Consider the following 25,349-nt stretch of genomic DNA (forward strand, 5'->3'; position numbering starts at 1 on the left):
GAACACTCCACAAGGGAGGGTGTTTGAAAAAAGGTGAGAGGCTGCTGGCTCTGCAGGCAAGTGGCGACATAACTGGGTTCCTGAGCCCCACACAGGTGCCGCAGAAAGAATGTAGTTGGTTAAGGGAGCCATGGGCTCAAAAAGGTTGAAAACCTCTGATTTAAGAGATTTTATAAACATCTAAGTAAAATGATTATTGCCAATATGCAGATAAAATCAGCAGACTTTTAAATAACAAAATTATATGCCTGGATATGCTTGCTAAAATAAAAGAAAAGTTTTTAGCTTATTTTCAGCTGCTCCTTTATGTTCTGTAAATAGCCAGTGGATGCATCCCAGGCATGATTCTGTGTGCATGTTTAGCTGCCATAGTAAGCAAACGGTTGGGGGAGAGGGAATCTGTACTTTTAGCCTTCAGTTTCCTCTGACTGCTTTGGTTGCTTTCTGACCCATATAATCAAAATCTACTTATATCTACATAATGTAGTCCCCTTGCCTTATTCTGTCCATCTGCTCAGTTGCCCACTCTCTTCTTCTTCTTTTGCAATTGACACATATTGGATTCCTCTTCAGAGAAGCCAGATGCTTCTGGCTCACCTGCATGTTCAACTGCCTTTTGACAAAATGAGCACAACCTCCCTGTGGCTCGGAATTCATAACACACTGTCAAACAGAGTTTTCCAAATGGTTTCTCTTTGTCGCTTCTTGCCAGATTTTAGTATACCTTATAAAAATGTGCAGCTCAGTCTTCTGTTTCAGATCGTTTCTGGCTGAAAAGGTGTGCAATAGAATCAGGACACGCTGTGAATACTCTTTTAACAGGGGGTGGAAAATTTCCTGTTGTTTTGATCATAGGAATACCAATAGGCCTAACTTTTGTCTTCCTTAAATTCATCAGTTCAGCTCAGAGGTCTTTTTTCTTTTTAAAGTTGTGAACCATAGCAAAAACAACAAAAAAGTGATGGGGGGGGGGAGAACCATGGTTAGCACCAGTGTTATATTAGAGATGTGAGGATCCCATTAAGACTCAAATAATAAATGGATCAGCGATTATGAGCCAAATTTGTGAGCATCCCCACTGCAAAGAAGATTTGAGTTTCAAAAAGTATACTGTTTGTTCCCGGATTTGAAACATATGAGGGTATATGGCTTGGCGGAAGAATGGTTAGTCGGTGCAGATGCGGTAGTTTAAACTAAGAGGTAAGACTGACAAAGAAATGAAAGGGAAAGTGCACAATTCTGAGGCTGGCCCCTGATTTGCAGCGAGCTCTGGACCACATCCAAGTCAGCAATTTGAACATGGGTGGGACAGTCATAAGGTTTGAAATACTGGAATTTATTTGGAATTTATTACTTGTATCCTGGTTTCTCATCCATTAACATGTTATTGCCATCATATCCCTATGATTGTCTCCACAAGCACAAAGTGGTATAAAAGCTCTTTTAAAAACAGCAACTGGAACTCTGGGCCATCTTTACCTGGGGGTGCAAGGGCACTGAATTCTGGGGGGTGCCTGGTGCCCACTGCTGAAGCCGCCTAAGCTCTTAACCTGTTATGAAATAATAAATAATTTTGATCAAGCTAGAAACACAAAATACATATATACCTAGGTGTTACCTTCAAAAACATATTTAAGGGTTTTGAAGTGCACGGTTCTGTCAGTTCAATCCTGCCTTGAAATGAAATGATCAAACTTCTGCATTAATTTAGGACATAACGCTTCTAGTGGCCAGTTTGGTTGATTTAATCATTCTGCCAGACTCTAAATATATAAATGTTAATGATGGAAGAATGTTTTTGCAAATGCCTTACCAGGTCTGGATCCCACCTCTGAAGGCCACAGAAAATTTACGAAGCCGGGTAGTGTTTCTTTAACGCTCTTAACTGCCCAATCTCTCAGTAGATTGTACTTTTCATTGACTGCATTTTAAAGTAATTGTCAAAGTGCCTCTAAAGTGTGTTTGTGTGTGTGTTGAATTGATAGTCCGTGAATCAAAAAACATTTCTACAGAAAGGGTTTGTCGTCGTCAGCAGTAGAAGTGCTGCTGGCAGAGTCTGGATGAGACTGGACAGGCATCTGCTGAGACTGATTAGAGGCCAATTCAAATGTCATAACAACGACATAGCAGCTGCTGAATAGCGCATAGCCACATGAGTCTGCCACATGGCCCACGCAGAGCCTTTAACAGGGTCTGTCCAGTGATCAAAGCTCTTAGTTGATGGTTATCTCCTCCTAATTCTAAATTTATTTAAGGCTTATTGAATTTCAGGTTTAACAGTTGCAGTAACAGCAACAAACTCCAGTCATCCCTCCTTCCTCTGCCCACAACAAAACATCAGCTTAACCCATGATGTTCAGTTTACTTGGAACTGCCAGGCAAAGAACCTCAAGTGTAACTGGTATACATGCAATGATAGCCATAAATGTGGGCACAAAGGTGAAAGGCTTCTGGGACAACCTGTTGACCCAAGTTTGAGGAGTTCTGTCTTCAGGAGAACCAGAAACATGCCCTTCAGCTTCAGCCTGAGAGATCAGTACTTTATATCCAAATAATATGCTCTTTGAAGCCAGCATTCAACCTGACTCTGAATCCACACGTGTACATTATCTGCCTACCAACCAACTGCACCATTCAAATGCTGCAAGCATTATGCATGAAACCACTCCTAAAAGTCCTACTTTACTTAATTCTTCTCTTTCCTTTTGCCTGTTTGTCCATCCTGTGGTCACTTCATGCCGTTTTCACTTGACTGATACAGCTAGGATTTGCTCTTGTCTGCCTATGCACAGTATCAAGACTCTTACTATTTCTATCATAGACTCATGCAACATCCTCCTTGTTACTCTCCCTGTCACTGAGCTTTCCATCTCCAGTGTTGCTGGCCATTGTACATTTGGCGTTTTCCCTACTTAATCTCCTTCCCCGTGTGTGTGTGTGTGTGTGTGTGTGTGTGTGTGTGTGTTGTATAAAATATAATTAAAAACAATTCAACATTACATTTTTTATATGGCTGACTACACTGGCTTCCTTGTTCTTCCTTTTCAGCTTCACTTTAAGCTTACCATATTTTGAAAATGTCTGCAGAACTTCTTTATCTCTTGCTTTCTCTTTTCCCTTCTTTTTCTACGTTATGTTCTCTTCCCGTTAAGAAATCCTCTTTGCGTTCCTCATTGCTTGCTTCTCCCTACTGCAGAAATGCCCTTAAACTTGACATCTCACTCTCTTGGTCCATTAGTACATTCAAGTGCCTCTTCAAAACACATTTTTTCCACTTTTCAACCAGCATTTTCTGGGTGTTGTTCTTTTGCCTTCCTCCATCATGCCTTTGATCAGATTGTAAGCCTGAGGACATAGTCCATTTCACTTTTCATTTTTGTACTATGCCTAATGGTTTTAGGTGTTGCTGTTGCCGTGCTTGATAAAACAAATAGTTGTATTTCTGAGTATGGCTATTTTAAAAAATCTATATATTCCATTTTCTAAATTTCTACCTTCAGTTTTACTCCGGGTACAATCAATAAACCAGTTGTACCCTTTGGATAACTCCTGTTTGTCTTAATGGGAGCCATTTGGAAGAAAGTCTTGATGGATATTCCTATGGTTATCTTACAATTTCAAGTTGGGTGGCATTTTCTGAAGTTTAATCACTGGTCTACCTTGTCCAAACAGGCTGACCTTTTGAAAAACACTCTCACTTCTTGGAACTGGCTTGTTCACAGGCAGTAATTGCATTCAGATAGATGGGCACAACAGCAACATATTTAATCACAAGTTGTACCTATGTTTTCCAGGAAAGAACCAATAAAGATCTGGAACTACGATATTTTTATTACAGAGCAAGAAGGTTTCATGGTGAATGGAAGGAGGTGATGGAAATGTAGTAATACATGAACTACCCTACTACATTTCCATCACCTCCTTCCAAAATATATGGTGGGCACTAGGGTTCGAGAACTTGAGAACTCATGAGAGTGCCTGAGTCATAATAAATGGTTTAAAAACAAAAACACACAACACACATTTTTGTGTGTGATTATACAGCCTTCTCGAACCCTAGTGCCCACCATATATTTTGGACTACAGCTCCCATCAACATTGGCTGGCGCTGATGGGGCTTGTAGTCCAAAACAGCTGCTAAGCACTAGGTTTGTGATGTGCAATCCAATATAATAATTAATTTCATTGAAAATTCAGGATCATTTTTAAAAATCCAGTCATCTATAAAATAATGTAGGCTGAGAAAAAATCAGATACATAAAGGATCAGAGGTTTGTCAAAGACTGGGAAAGTTTCACAAAATATCTGGAAAATCTAATTGATGATCAGATAACTCTGGTGGGCTTCAAAGATGCTCTGTAAGAGGTAAAGGGTAATGTCCAAAAGGAAATGTACAAATGGAAATGACTTATGGCATTACAAACAAAGAAACGCAGAAATAATGTTTATTAGTAGTATGGACGATTCGTGGTAAGACTGAAGGAAGTCATCTTCTTATAGAATATGTAGAGAATTGTTATGTTTGTTTGTATTTTGATTTTGTAAACCAATAAAAATTATGCACAAAAAAAAGAGAAAAAATCAGGTTGACTCTCAAGGTATGGAAGGCATATCTACTCTCTTGTCCTTACAGTCTGTAAGTTCTTTGGTTCTTTTTTCCCCTTCTAAAATGATAAAACAGCTTTTCCCACCAGGCTTTTTAAAAAATACCTTGGCCTGGATCCAAAGAACTGTGCAGTTTGTTCAGTGCGACTAGGAGGTATTTGAACATATGTTTTTCAAAACACCATGCCCCAAATTCTGTATGGCAAACCTCTCCTGAATTTAAGGGGCATTTTAAAATCAGTTTGAAGGCATGGCAAGGGGTGGAGGTGGCCTGCCATTGAAAGTAGAAAGTAAAAGCAAACAATCCTGTTGGATATTAAAGCTGCTCATTGGATTCCAGCCACTAAGTGTCATTTTCAGAGATTTTGTTTGCCCTTCTTGCCAGTGAAATATAGCTTTAGGTGCATTATGATTTCGTGCAGGTCTTGTGCATTTTAAATATTTGTGGAACATTTGAACCCAAGTGAAATACATTAGTCCTCTAACTTTGCTTTAAACCATTATTTCAATTATTGTGCTTGCAGAGAGAAATTGAAAGTGTAGAAAAGGGTACAATGGACTTTTGTTGTATTACTCAGTGTAGTATCACTCCTCCTGCTCCTCTGGTCATCTGAGTCCTTTTCGAAATAGATTTTATGGGTCCAAGAAGTAAAAAACAAACTGAAACAACCTTTGGGTATCCAGTCACACCTTTGTAAATAGAACCATTTCCCACTCACTCTTGAGAATAAACCTTTCTTTGGTCATTTCAGGTTACTTCCACAGTATTAACTTCTCCAGGTCCCAGTGCCCTAACTTCTGTTTTGTTGTACTTTGTGTGATCATTTTCTTATGCATGAGAACTGCATAAGCATTTCTAGATAAAAGGTTTTCACTCAAGAGTAGACACACTGAAATTAATGACCATGACCCACTTAGGTCATTACTTACTTAGGACTCGTTATTGATTTCGATGGGTCTCTTCCCGTGTGTGTGTGTGTGTGTGTGTGTGTGTGTGTGTGTTAGTCAGTTGCTCTAGACTCTAGAGAACAAGAGACGAAACAGTCCTGTATGAATTGCTGGTGAGACGATTCCTCTGCTTCGCATACAGCCATAATGCAATATTTCAAATGAATGAAAGACTTGATCTTACATCTGATCCACCTATTGTTGAATCAGATTGTTAGTTCAGACATAATGAGAACAAACCTAGGCAAGCCTTAAGTTTGTCCTCTCTCACCCTCTACCAGTGGGGCTGCGAATAGGAGATAAAATGCTCTCATTATAGATTAACTGCACCTTGTATCAGCTGAACCTAGATAAGCTGCTGTTCATCTTAACTATCATTAGTGGGGGGGGGGACTTAACATCAAAGCATAATTAATTACACTTGCTTGTTTTCCTTATCTACTTAAAATCAACCACAGTTTAGTCACAGTTTAGCATGTTTGTTGTTGTTTAGTCGTTTAGTCGTGTCCGACTCTTCGTGACTCCATGGACCAGAGAACGCCAGGCACCTCTGTCCTCCACTGCCTCCCGCAGTTTGGTCAAACTCATGCTGGTAGCTTCGAGAACACTATCCAACCATCTCATCCTCTGTCGTCCCCTTCTCCTTGTGCCCTCCATCTTTCCCAACATCAGGGTCTTTTCCAGGGAGTCTTCTCTTCTCATGAGGTGGCCAAGGTATTGGAGTCTCACCTTCAGGATCTGTCCTTCCAGTGAGCACTCAGCGCTGATTTCCTTAAGAATGGATAGGTTTGATTTTCTTGCAGTCCATGGGACTCTCAAGAGTCTCCTCCAGCACCATAATTCAAAAGCATCAATTCTTTGGCGATCAGCCTTCTTTATGGTCCAACTAACCCCTCCCTAAACATGGGGAAGGTCAGGGACAAGGTGTGCAGGACTGTGCACTTTGGGACTTTGTGGGGTGGGACTTGAGCACCCCCCCATGCCCTTGTTCAGGGATACAGCATCTGTGTAATCGCCAGAAATCTCTGTGTACAGAGTCTCATTCAGCCCACAGTGCTTTGTTTTGGCCACAGTACACAGTAAAGGATGATGCAATGGCCAAAGAAGAAAGAAATCAATAAGGGCCTGGAGTCTGCTCCCAACAATTTACTTTGGTTTGGTCAGGCAAAGCATGATTAAGGGAGGATTCTGGGGCTACATGCAACACCAAGTCATATTTAAAACAATCCAAGGTTCGAAAGCCTGCACCAAACCAAGCCTTCAGGTTGTGGTTCCCTGGCAGTAAATAAACCATAATGAAACTATTAGGCAGGGGTCACACTTGATAATAAGCCATGGCTTAATAAGCCATAAACCAATAAACTACCAGCTGCCCCTCTTTCAAACATCTAGAAGACAATTTGATTATCTGGTCTAGAAGTTATTTGTCTTTGTCTCTGTCATGGGAGCATATTCACCCAGTGCTTTTCAAGCTGCACTGGCTCCCAGTGGAGTGCAGGGTCAGATTTAAGGTGCTGCTTTTGACCTTTAAAGCCCTTCACGGCCTAGGACCCTCGTACCTACGGGACCGCCTCTCCTGGTATGCCCCACGGAGAGCCTCAAGGTCCATAAATAACAACACCCTAGTGGTCCCAGGCCCTAAAGAAGTTAGATTGGCTTCAACCAGAGCCAGGGCCTTTTCAACTCTGGCTCCGGCCTGGTGGAACGCTCTGCCTCATGAGACCAGGGCCCATGTTTAGCATGTTTAGCATGTTATCAAACTCTAAACTAAAACAGAAACAGAACCAACTGATAGGGGTTATATAGTAGGGTTGCTGTAGTTCAGAAAGTGAAAATCTGGCCGCAAAAGTTGTTGCCCTATGCCCAGTTTTTCCTGGACATTTTGGCAGATTTTCGGAAATTCTGCCTGGATGCTATTTGCAAAAAAGACGAATCCTGGTTATGGCTGGGAAATTCCGGACGTATGGCAGCCCTAGGTTATAATCCAAAACTTGCTGAGAAAAGCAATGCTAAAGGTAAAGGGACCCCTGACCGTTAGGTCCAGTCGCAGATGACTCTGGCATTGCGGCACTCATCTCACTGGCCAAGGGAGCTGGCATTTGTCCGCAGACAGCTTCTGGGTCATGTGGCCAGCATGACTAAGCCTCTTCTGGCAAACCAGAGCAGCACACGGAGACGGTGTTTACCTTCCCGCTGGAGCGGTACCTATTTATCTACTTGCACTCTGACGTGCTTTCAAACTGCTCAGTTGGCAGGAGCAGGGACCGAGTAACGGGAGCTCACCCTGTCGCGGGGGTTTGAACCGCCGACCTTCTGATCGGCAAGCCCAAGAGACTCAGTGGTTTAGACCACAGCGCCACCCACATCCTCCTCTCCTTCATAGCCCCTCCCTTTTCTTGCCATTTTCTGCTTTCCCTTTCTCCGAGCAAATATAGCAATGAGGCCAGACTAGCCAAAGAGGTAAAACTTGTAAACATAAAGAAGAATGAACTTCCAACTATTAGGATTCAACAAACATCCTGACTGCACTATTGGGGCAGTTACCTTTCAAGGTCATATAAGATCAAATTATAGCTTTTTGTCTGATGTCTCCTTCATAAGGTTTTAGAGTGACAGTTATATCATGGAAATAACAGGAAAATGCCCATGGCTGGAGAGGATTTTCTTTTCCCATTGGTGTTTGTAGGTAGGCTTTTCTGAGATGAGAGGGAGAGAGACAGTTCAGTTATCAATCATCCCATTTCCTGTCTCCCTTGGCAGGTACCTAGTTAAATTTTTGTTTAGACAGGATTTGCTATGCCATCTCCATTTGCTGCTAGAATGGTTATGTTCTGACATGACATACAACTGGAAATCAACTTATATGAGTCATCTGAAGCCAGACGGTTTACAGCACACCAGACACCACAGAGACCACAGCGTACAGTGGTTTGTCCTCTAATCTGTGCTCTAAGGTCCCCTCGGCAAAGAGGCTTTTCTTAATGTTTGGATTAAATACAATGGAAAAGTAGTGTGTCTGGTAATTTTAGTAATACACTGTTGGGTCTAGGCTTTTTAAAATACGGACCCAAAGGGACTGCTCTCCTTCACTCCCTCACTGTGTGTTGTTGTTTTTTATATTGCAGGGCAATAATAATCAGAAATGGAGAAGTCATTCCAATGTCTTCAGAATTCACTCCAGAAACAGAACGTCAGCGTCTTCAGTATCTGGTAAGGGCCTAAAGATTTGGATTAGTGGGTGGTGGGGTACATGGAGCTATCACCTTCTCAGCCCTTATCTGAAATGAAACTTGTACTGCCCTTCTGGAACTATATTGTTATCCCACACTTCAGCCAAAAAAGACTGAAGAAATGTGGGTGAAAAACCCCTGCTGCCAGGCTTACAGGCTTACATCCAAAAGGAAAAGGAGTTAGGACGGAGGAGGAATGAAAAGCAAACTCAGTCACGATTTCTTAGTCACAGAATTCTTGTAATGACTAGCTGTAATGGAAAGATTTTCAAGAAGAGGAGGAACTAAAAGTTGCGGTTCTTTTAGCAAAGCTGATGGAGAGATGTGCTGCCCCATTCCCATCAGGCTGTAGGAAAGGGGATCTGCACTACATTTTGGGTTGGCAAGTAGGTATTAGGGTTGGTTGAGAACTGATTTTCAATATTGCAATATATCCCCAGCTGAACTTCGTGATATATCGATATATCATGATACCTGAAATAAGGAAGGAACTATGCAGAGACAAGCAGGACAATGTCCTGGCAATTGCCACTGCTTAACACTGATAAATGTTGATAATAGGAGTCACCTCGCGGTCACTTTCAACAGCAGGCAAGCCAAAATGCATCCGAATGAGACTTCTGGTTTTGGGCTTGGCTTCCAAATGGTGGCATTGAGGACAATCCAAAGTATGGTGATGAGTCATAGTGAATACAAATAATCTGAGACTGCCAGCAATAGCAGCAGTGGCCTGTGAGGACTCATGGCAGTCTGGCAGTCCCAGATTATTTGTATTTGACTCATCACCATACTTTGGATTGTCCTCATTACCACCATTTGGTAGCCAAGCCCCAAACCAAAAGTCCTGTTGTGATGCATTTTGGCTTGCCTGCTGGTGAAACCAAGTGTGCGATTATTGATAATGTTGTCATTTATCCGTTTTAGTTCCCTAAGTACTAGCAGTTGCCAGGACATTGTCCTGTTCGCCTCTGTATAGTTCACATCCTTATTTCATACATTGTGGTATATTGCATTGTTTAGCTGGTGATATTGTTAGGTTTACTTGGTGATAACGTTGCAATGTTTAGCTGGTGAGTTATTGCGATGTTGGAAACCAGATACCACCTAGCCCTTAAACACATTGTCATTGGCGATATATTGCCAGCTCAAATATTATGAAACAATTATCACGATGTGAACTTGTATGATATATTGATATATCGCTCAGCCCTACTTGGTATCAATGATAGTGATACATTTAGGCTTGCTCTGAGAAAGTGTACTTTGGATCTTTCAGAACTGACAGCTGACCCAATTTATTATGCTCTCCAGAATTGGCAGATATTGGAAGGGTAACCCGGCAATGGTCATCCTTGCCCTTTCAGCTGCCATTGTGGGTATAAGAAAACACGCACCCTAAAATCCCTTTTGTCAGGCTGTGGCATCTGGCCTGTGCCTTAAATTCCACCAGTGCAACTGGCACTTCTGGCAGATGCTCCAAACCAGCCAGTTTCTCCCCGTCTCTGAAACTTGACTTTAAAACTAGCGTGTCGTCATTAGTGTCCTCTCCCACTGTGCCCAGAAGCTGATGGGGACAAGCTTGTATAGGCCAGATGGCCTTTCCTTTCTCAGAAATGCTCGCTCTATGAGTAGAACAATGCTTCGCTGGCTATAAATGCCGAAAGAAATGTGTGTGGTTGTAGTGATTGCGGGGAGGCGACTATTCTGTGTCCTGATTTTATTTCTGTTTACATTGCCAGAGTCTGAGACATTTTAGAGGGAAGAGCTACTTTTGGAGTCTCGTTTTTCACAGTGATGAATACAAAGCATCTGCAATAAATATTTATGCTGCCTGCATTTGCAAAAAAAAAACAAACCCCAACGTGTTTGTCTTTTAAATTAGCAGGGATCTGTAGCATCTTGAGAGTAGGATTTCATTTGAAGAAAGCAAAGATAAAACATTGCCTGAGAGGGTCTTTCCCCCTTCAGCCTCTTTTGATGTTCATTCTGGTTAGATCTGAAAATAGCAGCTGGCTTGAAAAATATTTATGCTACTTCCCCTAACTCTTTTCTTTACCTTTGTTTACTGCATCTCCATATGTAGCAAATGCGCTTGGGTTATGGCTATCACGTTCAAAGGAAGTAGGTGGGAGATACCAGAAGTGTGAAACCACATTAGAGAGATCCTTTCAAATGCACTGGAAGTAACATGTAGAAGATAATTTTAGGACCATTGGTATTTCTGACCAGTTCTCACCTACTGCTGTTAGGTTTATGACTACGCTTGGTTTGTGGTCAGGGGTTTCAAGTACTCCTGCAATCGATGATTTCAAAAACAAATGTCAGTACTTCTCCCAAGAGTATTCTGTACCACTTTTTAGATTTAGCATTTTTCACTCACGCACTTCTCCTTGCGGTTGTCCAAAATTGTTACAGCTTAATATTGACAGAACATTCTGCAAGGAAGAAATACATTTCAGAGGTCCTATCCTTAGATTTGATTCTCTCCTCTCTCCATCCCTTCCCTTCCCTTCATATTTAATCTGATTTTGTGCTTTATAAGGAATTATTTGGGGTAAAAATCTGCTGCCCGAAATAAACAGAACTGCTTCTTTTCTTTGGTACCCTATTAAAGCAAGGTGCATGTGACTTGTTTCATAATTTAACATTTCTTGCTAATCACCTTGAGGAAAGGCAGAGTATAAATATTTTAATAAATAAAAGTGATTTTGTGCCTATCAGTTTTTTTTTAAAAACTGCTACAGGGAAGTGCCTGAGTATGTTCCCTTCTCCTCTTCCATTTAGCAGTTCCTGAAGAAAGCACATAAGATGTTATTTGCAAATTATATATAAAAGCACTAAGCCTGCCCACAAATAACTGTTTAGTTATTACAAGAAAAAGAGAATATTGTATTACTTAGGCTCTTGTCAACAAGCAATAGGAATCTCAAATAAGGCATTGAACCTATAAGGCTTGCATAAAAAAAGTTAGGCCATAAATTTCTAGTTTTTACCAATCCCAGTTTTAGAAGTTGCTTTCTGTGTTCTAAGCTCTGAGCCATCTATCACTTTTTTCCTACAGTTCTTCCATCATGGATTTGCATATTGACTCTTGTTTCAAGGAGGTCTTGTGGTTTTCCCTCTTCCTTTTTAAAAAAAGTAAATTTGTTTCCCTGTTGGAAACCTTACCTAGCTTCCTCCAAATTTATTACGAGCTCCTATTACAAACACTTGATAAATTAGCAATTTTTTTAAAAAAAAATTGATTTGATTCAAGTATCAAAACAAATGAAAGTTAACTATCTCCACCCTCCCCCCACACATATACCTACACACACAAGCAAACGTTTTCCCAAATAGTTGAGGGGTTTGAGCAGGATTGATTTTAAAAGAATACAGTTGTACCTTTGTTCTCAAATGGAATCAGTTCCGGAAGTCTGTTCGACTTCTGAAAACGACGGCACGGCTTCCAGTTGGCTGCAGGAAGCCAACGGATGTTCGGCTTCCAAAGAAAGTTTGCACACCGGAACACTCACTTCCGGGTTTGTGGCATTCGACTGTACTACAAAATAGCTCTTTAGATTTGCTTGAAGCACAGCAACTGTTTTTAAAGATCAGGAAAACTTTTAACTGCCTTGGTTGGCTTAGATGAATTGGAACCATTCATGGAAGACTGAGGGTATCAAAACTCCTGATGACAATGCTGAACTAAGCAGGGTAATTTTGTTCTCTTTGCTTCATGCAAGCATGTACTGTCCATTATTTCAGCGAATGTACTGATACTCTGATGAGTATGCAAATAGCTGGCATGCTTCCTTTAATTTGCTCATTTGTTTCTGCCGAGGACACTCAGGTTAAGTCAAGCTCAAACGTCATGTGCTTGTTCTTCTGTATTTAGCGATACAGCAGTAAACCAGAAGTTAATACCCACGTTTTATTCTGAATGGCACCACATCTCAGAATCCCCATGTAAAGCAGGTACTATGTAAACAGGTGGGGTATACAGGAAAGTTTGTATATAAAAAAAACCCCAGTATCTAGAAGCCTGAGCTGCATAAACTCTGTTCTAGCCTAGAACAGACCCATGTGTAGAACAGACGGCTGACCCAGTTTAATTTGATGGACTTTGATTGGACTGAACCCAGACATCCTTGTTCCCCTCCCTCCCAACAGTTGGTCAATAGGACCTAGAAAAGCCAACGGTGCTGACAGTACAAAAGGCTAAACATTGTCCATGGTAGTAGCAGTGATTTATTATACGGTTAAAAACCAGCATGCTGTATCAAATACAACAAACAAAGCAAATACCAATAGGGATGAAACAAAGTAAAATAGAATGGTAGGCAAGCAAAACTGAAGACATAGCAATTTAAAAGAGAAACATGAAGTCTGTGTAGACCCAGTAGGCGAGAACCACTGGCGTATCTTGTACAGATACTGGCGTATCTGTTGCGCAAAATCCTGCAAGTGGACAATTCCAAGTTAGAACCTCTGGGCATTCCTTCAAATAACGGGGCAATTATCTTTATATCTTGGCAGCAGGGGCAGCGTAAGAGAACATGGCCTATGATCTCTACCTCTCCATCATTACAGGGGCAGAGCCATTTGTCTAAAGAGATTTTTCTGTAGCGCCCAACTAAAATGGCAGTAGTGCACGCAGAATTCAAGGGCCAAAACTGGTGCCAAAGGTGATGGAAGAGCCACATTGCAATGTCTACCCTCAACCAAGTACAGTACCAGGTTTTGTAGGCAAGTTGTCTTGAACTGCAAGTAATTGGCAAAAGCACAAGTGGTGTAACTTAAGGACAGAAGAGGTGACAAAATGTTTTTGCAGTAGTTCAAAGGTTTGAGGGTAGGGAGGGGGAGACTTATTATCCAGTGGAAGTTATTTAAGACTTTATAACAGTGGGCTTCTGAGATTTTGTTCATTTGTTTACAGTTACCACCTCTCCTTGAAAACAGAATAACAATGCAAGATCTCCAATAATGATTGTCCTCTTTCATTTCCCCCCTTTTTAATCTTGTAGGCATATATGCAGCCGCACTTGCTGGGAAATGAGTTTACACACTTTGAGTTTCCAAGGAGGGTCCAGAGGAAGGAAGTTGGGAAAAGAATGCTCTACAGAGACTTCAATATGACTGGCTGGTAAGAACGCCTCCTGTTTTTTAGAGGGCAGCATCCACACAGCAGTTTGTTCCATTTCCCCTGCATTTCCCTAACACAGGCATAGGCAAACTCGGCCCTCCAGATGTTTTGGGACTACAACTCCCATGATCCCTAGCTAACAGGACCAGTGGGCAGGGATGATGGGAATTGTAGTCTCAAAACATCTGGAGAGTCGAGTTTGCCTATGCCTAGTTAATTTCCTGGGGGAATTGTGGAAGAACCGAAGCACACACATATTTGGAAAGGGTGGGCGGGTAGCGACATTGTCCAGTGGCATTTGTTGCTGTGTCACAGCACGTCCCGTGATTTGAATGAAATTTAGTGCGACATGTTAGCAATATCGTTCAAAAAGCCACAGTTCCCTAATTCTGCTTCCCATTAGAAAATTTCAGTGGGGTGGGGAAGACAAAACTGGATTATTAATACTATTTTCCATATTGTACAATTTCACATCTACACTAGATGGGACCGATTTGAGGTGATGTTGGTTTCTTTGTAAACTTTCTCTTCTCCTGGGCTCTGGAACTTTTTCAGAGCAATTGGCTGGTCAGCTTGTATAGGTTTGCTGAGGGTGGTAGTTAATGCCCAGGACTTGCATCATCCATTTAGTCTTTGGGTTGTTTCAAGGCTGCTACTCTTAACTCTCTTCAAGCATCACCTATCACTGTAGCTGGTAACTTTGTCAGGTGCTTATTATCTTCAGTGTCTACTTCCTTGTGACACCTACTAAGGCTGGCATTGCAGTTACGGACCACAGTTTCTTGCAGGACGAGAACTTGAGGTACCTCAGACTGAAATTTGCCATCTGGTCATATTTAATTACATTTTAAAGTCCAAGTACACTTTATGTCCTTGGGATTGAAAGTGGAAATAGGACATTCAGACAAAAGCCTGAATTACAGTTCTCGTGTGACTGTATTAAGTACTTTGAATGTTTCCCATGCCTTTTTTCTGTGGGCCAGCTTAAACCTTTCCAATCAGCAACATAAGAGCAGCCCAAAATGTTGAGTAGACTCCAATCCTCAAAAGACTGTGCCGCTTCAGAATGAAGATGGGGTCTTGTGTGTTTGACTTCTCTCCCACATCAAATATTACTTGAACGTGGGAAGCTATAGATGGTTCTCCCTGAAGTTTCCTGAAGTTCTAGCTTTTTATGTTGAAGTGTAATCCAAGCGTAAAATTCTCACAAGTAGAACTTACTTTTGTGCTCCTTCTGAACCTTTTGGCCATGTTAATGTTTTTTTTTTAAAGGAAACCAGACTTGTTTACAGGATGCCTCATGAATATTTCCTTTTATATACTCACGTCATTTTCACCTGGAACAGCAACAGGCTGCTACTAGTTGTGGCTGATGTAGCAGCTGCCGCCGCCGCCACTGGAAGATGATTAGAGAAGGAGAAAGTACTTTGAGCAACTTTTGTGGCTTCTGCACAGCTTTCATTTTCTGTACTCAGGAAATACTTTGTTGTGATACATACAGTCAAACCTCAGATCCCGAGCGCCTCCGTTTTGGCCCCCGAATGCTGAAAACCTGGAAGTCAATGCTCTGGTTTCCAAACGTTTTTCAGAAGCCAAACGTCTGATGCAGCTTCCGCTTGTGTGCAGGAAACTCCTGTAACTAATCGGAAGCCGCACCTCTGTTGTGAAACATTTCGGAAGCCGAACGGGCTTCCATAACGGATTACATCCGACAACCGAGGTTTGACTGTACTTGTTTTGTCTCGACTAGCCACCTGACTGCTCTTTAGGCCTTATAATATGGCTTATAAGTCTCACCCCCTTTTTTTTACTGAAATAAAATAAATGTCATGATCCCATCTTTGGAACACAGAAATCTTCTTTGGAACACAGAAATCTTCTCCATCGTGTTCAGCTGCTGGCAAAGGGTTAGTAGCCAAAGCCATGATACAGGTTGCCCTATGTCCTCTTTTTCCAGGACACAGCCTCTTTTTCATGGGTATGTAAAATGAGAGTCGCCATAGTGATCTATAGTTAGAAGTCTGCAAATGTGTCCTCTTTTTTCGCTCTTCAACATATGGCAACCCTAAGTTGGTAGGAGTCAGGTGGGTCAGCCTATGCCATTTATTTATCCCCCAGTGGCTTTGCTGCTGTGTTTCTGTAAGCTTTTCTTGCAGTTAGCAGGCAATGTCAATTGTGTATCTCTGTATTTTGGTGTATCTTTCCCCCCTTCCACTGCACACACACCCACACACACCCATTCTGAATCAGAGGCTGGAGTCCTAAGGGCAGGGGACCCTGAAATGTTTTCTGCTTTCATGGAATGATGCCTGTCAAGTTGGCATTGTCCTTCCTTCCTTCCTTCCTTCCTTCCTTCCTTCCTTCCTTCCTTCCTTCCTTCCTGATAGAGCAGGTATTCAGGTCTCTTGAGTATTTGATTTTAACAAGCAGCTGCATTCTAATCTTGCTTCTTATTTCTTTCTTTCTTTATGCGTGTTTTCTAATTTCGTCTGGGGGTTGACCTTTTTCACTTTTCTCTTGCAACTAGCACCAAAGCTAGTCTGCTTTAATTCCAGTTGGCAAACAAACAAAAAACGTAGTCCCAGAGGAAGCCCGCTAAACACAGCAGCTCATGTGTGCTTTGCGTTGTGTAACTTGCATGTTGCGTTCAGCAAATGTTGTAGCTGTGGGCGCTTCTCTTCTTCTTCTTTATTGCTCTGCTCGGTGGCACTTGACAGCCCAGCCAGGCAGTCTGGCAGAGCAGGGGATAAGTAGATTGAGAAATGCCACAGAATAGTTTATGAAGCCAACACCAGATCTGCAGTGCCTCCTCCCCTCCTCTTTAATATAAATTGATTTATTGAATCAAGTGCAGAAGCCCTGGTTCCAAAACCTTAGGCGTTATCCTCCAGAGAGCCACCTAATAAAAGAGGCCCAACTGACAGTCCTCATTAGCTTTGCCACAGATCCCAAGGCAGTATTTAAAGTGGCAATGTCCCTTTCCCAGACCTGGATTTATCTGCCAGCCAATGCCGACGGGCCTAATTAGCTGGCTCTTATTAGTCTTATTCAGATAAGTGGTCTTCTCTAACAGTCTGACTCCAGGGTACAAAGAGCAGCCCGCAGCCTGCCTGCCTTATGCTTCCACCTGCTCAGTTCCACCTTGCTTTCTAATTCGTATAATTCTCATGAGCTCCCATGGAAAATGGTGTCTGGGTTTTTTGTTTTGCTTTGTTTTTCCATTTCAACTTCCAGCAGTGATCATGATTTTGAGAAAGGGAACATATCTCAAGTGCGTAATTAAACAAGCCCTTTTCCCCCTATAGTATGTGATATATATTTAATCCAAGTAGCTTTTGTGGTTTTTTATAAAATATAATGGTTATGGAGACAGCAGACCTGTTTTAGGGAGTGGGGTGGTTAAAGAAAGATGACTGCTGTGTTAATCTGCAGCTACTGACAACAGAAGGAGACAAAAGATAGAAGCGGAATTAGATTTAACAAAAGCCCTTTGCACGGGTACGTTTGGGTTCCTGGCGTCATGCGCCCCAGAGAAACATAGCTCCCTGTATTCTGTTTGTAACACGTTTCTGGAATGATAAATGGCTGTTCACAACATGCATGTTCTGCATCTTTTCAAGATTTGCAGCTCTGGCTGCAGGAACAGCAGGGGAGGAGATCTGACCTGCTGTGTACAGCACATCTCCTGGCAATGACAAATGACTCTTCTTTCCCTAAGTGCACACATGCCAGAGGAACAGAGCCAGTGCTGCTGGAGCAGGGCCAGCTGGAGACAACAAACAAACCAGAGAAGCCCCATAGTCACCCCCTAACTGTGAGGGAAAGAATAGCAGGGCAAGATGTGTTTGAGTAGTCTGCTTCTTGTGGTTTTTTGCACTGCCTTATCAGTTTTGTTGTAACCTCCCAAGATATGTTTAGTGTGTCATTTCCCTTCCACATTAACACAGGACGACGACCTTGGAAATAAGTACTTTTAATTGGTACCTGAATATTCCTAATTGATATTTATTTAATCTCGCAGCAATCTGGAGGCCAGTGTGGTGTCATTACTAGAACATGCAAAAGGCAACCAAAATGATAAAGCAACTCCTGGTTAGCCATTGTGAGAATAGGATGTTGGACTAGATGTTTCACTGCCTGAATCTAGCAGGCTCTTCTTATGTTCTTCTGTGAGTGTGCTTGCTTGAGAAAGTCAGGTCCATATTCCCATTCAGCTATGAAGCCAGCTGGGTGGTCTCGACCACTTCCAGCTTCACCTGTCTCATTAAAGTAGTACATGGTCTCGTGCAACTTATGCAATTTTCTATTTTCCTCTTCCTATAAATTGTTGTCACCCTTCCTCTTTTGTTATTGGAACCTTGCAAACATTTTAACGTTGCACCTATCTATCTACCTACACAAGTAATACAAACAGAAGCTAAAGTTTTGATCTCACAGTTGAGGTCTGCAGAATTCTGGTTGATCTTTTTATTTGTTAAACTGAACAAGTGTGTGTGTGTGTGTGAGAGAGAGAGAGAGAGAGAGGGAGAGAGAGAGAGAGAGACGGCGCGAGCACGTAAGCAAAAGAGAGAGAGAACACACTTAGCTGCAGTTGCACAAATCCAGGCTTAAACAAGAAACCCAAAATCAACCCACAATCCTCCAATAAGGAAGTGCATGTGCAAGTAATATTTGGTCCAGGACAATGACTAATAAAACTGAAATGAAGTGACACACAAGAGTTTCAGACTGGGTTCACTCTAGATTCCATTTCTTATGCTCTAACTAATATATATAATAATGCCTCTGTGTGAAATTCTTTTATCTGGAAGTTGTGTCTCTTGTACAGAGCTAGCCCATGCGATCGCATCACATGAACTTGAGAGGTGTGTTCTGGCCGTCATTCTCTGCGACATTGCTAAGGATTTTGCACAATACACTCAGCTGTGTTGGCACATGGTAATAATAGACTAACCCTTGGATAGTTTGAATCGTTGGAACACTGCTGCCTTGGCGTGCTTGTTAAGTGTTACTATCTTTGACAGCAACACAGCTGAAGCAAGAGTGAAGAAAATAGCCATTCCCGAATTGTGCATGTTGCTTAATGGGCTTGTCCTTAGCTTTGATTTCTCTTACTCTGCATAAACAGCTAACTGAAGAATCCTGCCTAGCCAGGCTTTGAAATTCCAGAACTGAAGCCCCTTTTAATATAGAAAATGTGTGTGTGTTTTATTGAATTGTAGTCAATACTATTATAAAATTACTCCCCCCCCAACAAACAGTAACAAATTACCCTCCTCTTGAATTCTTATGAACTGGGATTCATGACATCTCTGTGCAGCAAAATAAAAAAGAGATTGTTCCTGAAAGGATGTCTTGCTTCACATTTCCTGGAAAAGTGTCACACTTCAGCCTTAATCTTCTGATGCTAAATGAACCCCGTTTTAAAAGCATTTGCAAGGATGTAAAATACTGACAATCCTGATTTGCGCTGTCTTCCTGTAGGGATTTCTTTCTTTCTTTTTGGTACTAGATACTTCTAGTACCTGCAGGTTTATTTCATACTGTGGTCAGACCTTACTTGCTGTCTTATCACCCCCTTCTTAGAATGCATTTCATTGTAGGAAAGCAACCAGAGTTCCTTCACGTTCACTCTTACCAAGCTTGCAATTGGATTTAGCTCCTTCATCCTTGTGGGTCTGTTCCTGGCCTTTCCACAATATGCTTTGCAGCTTCCCGTGGCCTCGTTTCCCTCCTGTGGTTTCTTTATTTCTTCAAGGGAAGAAATTGCATTTGGAATCTGAAGCAGTGCATAAGCAAGAGACTTGTGCTGCTTAGGGACTTTGGAGGAGAGCAAAGTGTGAGAGCAGACCTTTTGGAATGCATCACTGTTTGCAGCCCTGAGAAAAAGTTAAGAGGCAAGTCTCTACTTATTCCCCACTGCCATTTACTAAAAAGGGGTGGTTCACGCCTCCTGCAGTTGCCTACTAGAACTTCCCCTCTTGCTTATGTTTGCATGAATATAGATTACCCATGGGCATTGAGTTACTAGCACACCCTTCCGAATATGTATGAATCAATACACAGCAAACTTGAATGAACTTCAAGAACTTTTGTTTCCGTATAACATAGTCCCCTAGGCAACCTACAGTAGTTCAGGTAAAAGTGCCACACTGATCCTGCAGACTGCTCGGGTTGCCTTGGCACTCCAGGTATCTGTGTGTGATGAAGCAGGAAGTACAGCGGCTGGAGGGCAGGTGGCACAAATTCCAACCTGAACCTGAATGAGCACAGGTGAAAGAGCATTATTGCCACCTATCAAGTGGTGGTGTTGACATTGCACCTGCATTTAGCTGTCTGGCAGAGGTCTTATGGGTGGTGAATGGCCAGGAGAGCAGTGCTCTGATTCTGTCAGCAGCCTGATGGGACAATTTTGCTAGAATAATAATAATATTTTTATTATTTGTACCCGACCCATTTGGCTGGGTTGTCCCAGCCACTCTGGGCAGCTTCAAACAAATATAAAAGCGTAATAAAACATCAAGCATGAAAAGCTTCCCTGTACAGGGCTGCCTTCAGTTGTATAGTTATTTAACTCCTTGACATCTGATAGGAGGGTGTCCACAGGGTGGGTGCCACTACCAAGAAGGCCCTTCAGATAAATCCTTGAGATTTAGACAGAATTCTGTGTCACAGATGAAGCGGATGGTAGTTGTGGTAGAAGGGTCAGCGGTCTGGGAAGAGGGCTTTCTCTGTGGTAGCTCCAAAATTGTGGAACTCCCTCATAGAAGTGGGCACTCCCACATAGAAGTGCATCAGGCATTGTTGTTACTCAACTTTTGGCATGCGCTAAAGACATACCTCTTCACCTGGTCTTGTGACAACTGAAAAGTATTTTTATATGACCTTGCTGAAGTTGCATCTTATTTCAGTGGTTGTTTGGTATTGATGTTTGGTTTTGTTCCAGTTTGTGTTGTTTTTGATATAGTAGCCTGCCTGGGAAAGTTATGGTGGGCAAGAAATCTAACAAATTAAGTAAACCCATTGAAATTAACTTTATCATACAGTGATTACATTGAATGTACTCGATGTATGACCCTGTCAGATATCATCTATAATCCTGTAAGACTTGATGGGACCTAACTTGTAAGAATGTTAGGCAAGTTCATAGAGAATTGGGACTTTCAATGGGCTGTTGGTCATTAGGCAAACAATAAAAGGAAGAATTTATTCTCAGGAAGAGGAGATGGATGTCTCCTGTGTGACCTGCTTGTCAGGATTACCAGCTTCCCAGCGATACCCAGCTGAGCACTATTGGAAGCAGACTATTGTGCTAGCTAGTCCCCTTCAGCCTGGTCTAGCAAGGCAGTTCCAATTTGGGACAGTAAATCATTATGCTACATCCTACTCCCTACCTGATGCTGTTCAAATATTTGCCATGTCCTAAGCAGGATTGCCTGGAAATCCCTGTATTTCCTGTGTATCCATAATAGAGGTAAAATCCTGACACTGGCCTTTAAGCTATACATTTGGAACAGGCCCCAGCAATTCCAGCCATGCCCTGTTTGAGTATGTTCACACTATGTCGTTGTTTTGTTTTGTTGTTTGTTGTCCTTAAAAGGCAGCTTTAAATTGATAACATGATATGAAGAAAATAGGATTCCCAGTCAATGGCACATTCAGGCATTTAAAAGGTGTGTGGGGCTTAAACTGGGGCGTAGGAACATGCACCTGCAAGCTCACCCCCACCTGTGTTCTCGTATGTTCCAGGTATGTCCGCCCCACCCCAGGCCATCCTAAAAGGCCTGAAAAGAGCTTGGAAATTGATTTGGCTGAACCTTACGACAGCGTTCCCAATTTCAGGGAAGCTTGCAAAGCTGTTAAATTGAATGTACCCACATGCCTTCTTCAGACCCGCTTTCTCAGTGCAGAAAGTTAAAGGTGGATCGGACATTTCTGCACCTCAGTTTAAGCCGGTGTGCATTTTTAGAACACCAGAATAGGGCAAAAGATACATACCTGTTTAGTGTAACAATTGAGTGACATCCGTGTTCTTCCTCCAGGTTAAGAGACGGTGTCTGTGTGAAAGCATGGGTGTAAAAAAAGAAGTGTGGGGAGGTAAATGCCCATCACTGAATTAAAAACCTTGTAGGGACAGTTTGTCAAAAGGGGAGAAAAACTACAACATAGTCTGTGTTCGGTTTCTGTGGAGTTAGAATGGGACAAGGCCAATCGGTGGTGCTACTGGGCCACTCCCAGGTGTTTTTTTGTGTGGAGGGGGTATCAAGCTACTGCTATGTGTGTTGTTGTTTTTCTGGCCTTCCTTTTGTAAATGTTGAATGCTATTTTCGTTTTCAATTTGTATCCAACTGCCAGCCTGCACACACGCTTACCCTTTAATGAGCGCTCCTGTTGAGTGCAAGAGGCCTTCACAAATGCCATGTGGGTGGTGAGATGGAAGGAGGCAGTAGCAACTTTCGAAAGTACAGCCTTTAGAATATACGATCCTGCATTTGCTTTTAAAAGCCATTCTGATGTGATCTGGTGCCGAGAGAATGTTAGGCTCAAGGCCATATTGCAGCCTCACCTTTACTACAGTTTCCGTCATGCTTTGACAGCCGTTGAGTTCTCTCAAAGGCAGTGGAGCTGCTACTTAGCTGCGATTTTATTGTTTGGTGCTGTTGGATTAAACGGATCTCTCCAGAGTTGTCATGCTGGCATGCTTTGAAAAGGAGCTTCCTCTATTCTCTCTTTCTCTCTGTCTGGGTTTGTGGGATGACAGCAGTGGCACAGCATATTTAACTCACTGTGCTCTGCCTGTAAGTGACATGGACAGCATAAACATAGTTTTATTGCTTTGCTGTCAAGCGAAATTGCCCAGATGGGTGTGCACTGTAAAATAAGAATGGGGCGTATGCTGTGGTGGGAGAGGGAGACTGGGCAGGTGTATCAAACAATTTTTCACAGCTTATTTTTGAGTCCCTTTCAACAATTGCTAGCCTGTCAACTAGAAAAAGAGCTGCTTCCTCTTCTTTGACAGGTTCAGTTTTGTCCATGTCCCAGAACAATAAACCATTAGCCAAGGTTCAAAAGCAGGACCCCTCCCCAAGTTTAATATTCAATGGCCAGGTCCATGAAAATCCTGTTTTTCAGAATCTTCATGCTCAAATCTATTTGCAATGGCACATAATCTAAGTCATTAGCTGTAGACTTCTGTGCTTTCCTGTCTCTCACTAACAGAACCCTAAATGCTCATCCCTCAGTGTCCAGAGAAACAAGTGGTTGTGGGACTCCCTAAGGAGATAGTGGACTCTCCTTCCTTGGAGGTTTTTAAGCAGAGGTTGGATGGCCATCTGTCATGGATGCTTTAGCTGAGGTTCCTGCATTGCAGGCGGTTGGACCAGATGATCCTCAGGGTCCCTTTCAACTCTACAATTCTGTGATTCTATGAAATACAAGAAGAGCAGACCTGCCTATTTTATTTCTCTCAGGGTGGCTTCTTACCACCCTGGGTAAGGACACTCCCCATGTGGAAAGTAATTGTGCACAAAACAACAGTATGCAGTAAACTTTCCCTGTATATAGTGGACCCTTTGGTCATTTGCAGCTTCTCAGGGCACATGCAGCAGGTATAAGCACCCGTATACGCCAATCAACCTACAAGTGTCTGGCGTGCTAATTCCAACAAGGAGCTTCATTCCATATTGACTCGCCAGTAATTATTTGGAAGGTGTAGGGGATCCTGGCACTGAGAATTTCTGGCAAGTTTGAATGTCATAGTCAAGGGCAGATGAACATTAAATAACCTGATGAAAGGTATATCAAACTTCAAGCTTTCCTTTATGTATTTAGCTTCTGATGGATTTTTTTTTTAAAGAGCTGGTTTATGCCATCCTTTATCTACAAACCCTGCTGTTTCTCACAGCTACCAATTAACAATGAGATTCCATTCTTAAATGGATTTGTGTTATTGTTTGGTGGACACTGCAGCCCACACTTCTAGTAATTGGGATGTTTTCCCAACTTACTTTCTCATCTGTTATTAAAATGAAAAGGTAGGGCTTGTTGATAAAAATTACATTGTGTTCTTTGCTTAACTTTTTCTTTTGCAAAAAATGGTACCATCCAGCAGGTGTAGTATGAAGAGAGAGAAATCAGGAATGCGTTGTAAAGTTGGAGCCTAGACAAACTTGTGGAGAAAAAGCAAAAACAAGCAAACAGTCACCTAGTGTCAGGGCATTGGGTCAATAATTGAGTGCAATCTTTATAAAATGCTGTTTATCTTCCCACAGGGCATACAAAACCATTGAAGAGGATGACTTGAAGTTTCCTCTTATATACGGAGAAGGCAAGAAGGTAGGAATCAGTGTTTTGCCATTTCAAAGGAATATGGTGCCTTATAACTGTTTACCACTCAATTTAGCCTCAAGCAGTCCAACGTTTTCCACTTGCTATCTCTTTATTTTATCGTTCTGACAGCTTGAAAGAATATTCTGCCTGCCGTAAATCAGTTCCTGCTGTCTGTAAGGGGGAAAATGCAGTCTATGGGGGTGTGTGTGAAAGCAGTTTAATAACATTTATGGATGAATTTTCTTTTTTCACCCACTTAATTATTTTGTTTTCTTTCAAGCAATCGGGACTGAGAGAGGCTTTTTGAAAATAAAATATTTATTTATTTGATTTGCAGACAGCTCACTGCAGCTTGACTACTACATTAAATGTGATCCAATAAAAGCTGGGAAAAGACAAAAGACGTAATGTTTGTTTAGTTAGTTTTGAGTACAATCTTAGTGTACTGGGATCAAGCAAGACTGAACTCTATTGGTGCATGAATTTGTTTTGTGTATGTGTTCTTAGCTGCATTCACTGCTCGGTTCAAGCTTAGGAATAAAATTCTCTTTCAGGAGAGGGGTGTGTGTGGAAATACTGAGAATGCTCTTGAAAGAGATGCATAATTAAAAACAGCAAGGTTATTTGCACTGATCCCAGCATGCCTGAGAGATACAACTCTAGGATCAATAAAAGGGCACTGAAGTCTTAGATTATTGGCATTGGTGTGCTCACACTGTTTCTAAGCAACTCTTTCCCAATGGCTTTATTGCTTATTTGATTTTTGTTTTAATAGCCTATCTTCAGAATTAATCTAGCTATGCAGGACTCAAATCTGTACGATTTGATGGGCTGGTTTGTTTTCAGAAGTATTTGTACACCTGCTACTTCTAAATTTATTTTTCTCCCTATTTTTGTGTTTGGGCTTAGTGGGTTTACTTTACAGTGTATTTTAGAGCCAGAATTGAGTGTGTCCAGTATTGCAGTAAACCAGTACCATCAGTAAAATGAAGTATCTGCACCATAAGCTGTCTCAAGAAGCCTACTCTTTTGCTAAGGGATCTTGAAAATATCACAGGGCTGATGCAAAGGCGTCAGGAAGGAGGGAGGTTGGTAGAGGACATTTGATTGTT

At 41.9% G+C, this 25,349-nt stretch overlaps 1 protein-coding gene across 2 annotated transcripts in view; it reads left to right on the top strand.

Moving 5' to 3' along the window:
- PPM1H (protein phosphatase, Mg2+/Mn2+ dependent 1H) overlaps positions 1-25,349 on the top strand; it is a 92,925-nt gene that overhangs the window by 55,582 nt on the left and 11,994 nt on the right. For both annotated transcript variants that reach the window (XM_083699314.1, XM_083699315.1), the window contains exons 5-7: positions 8,679-8,763; positions 13,790-13,908; positions 24,180-24,243. In XM_083699314.1, coding sequence (XP_083555440.1) covers positions 8,679-8,763; positions 13,790-13,908; positions 24,180-24,243 — 268 coding nt within the window. The remainder of the gene's footprint in view (positions 1-8,678; positions 8,764-13,789; positions 13,909-24,179; positions 24,244-25,349) is intronic.

This window comes from Podarcis gaigeae, assembly GCF_964106915.1.
Source record: "Podarcis gaigeae genome assembly, chromosome: 10".
Lineage (NCBI taxonomy): Eukaryota > Metazoa > Chordata > Lepidosauria > Squamata > Lacertidae > Podarcis > Podarcis gaigeae.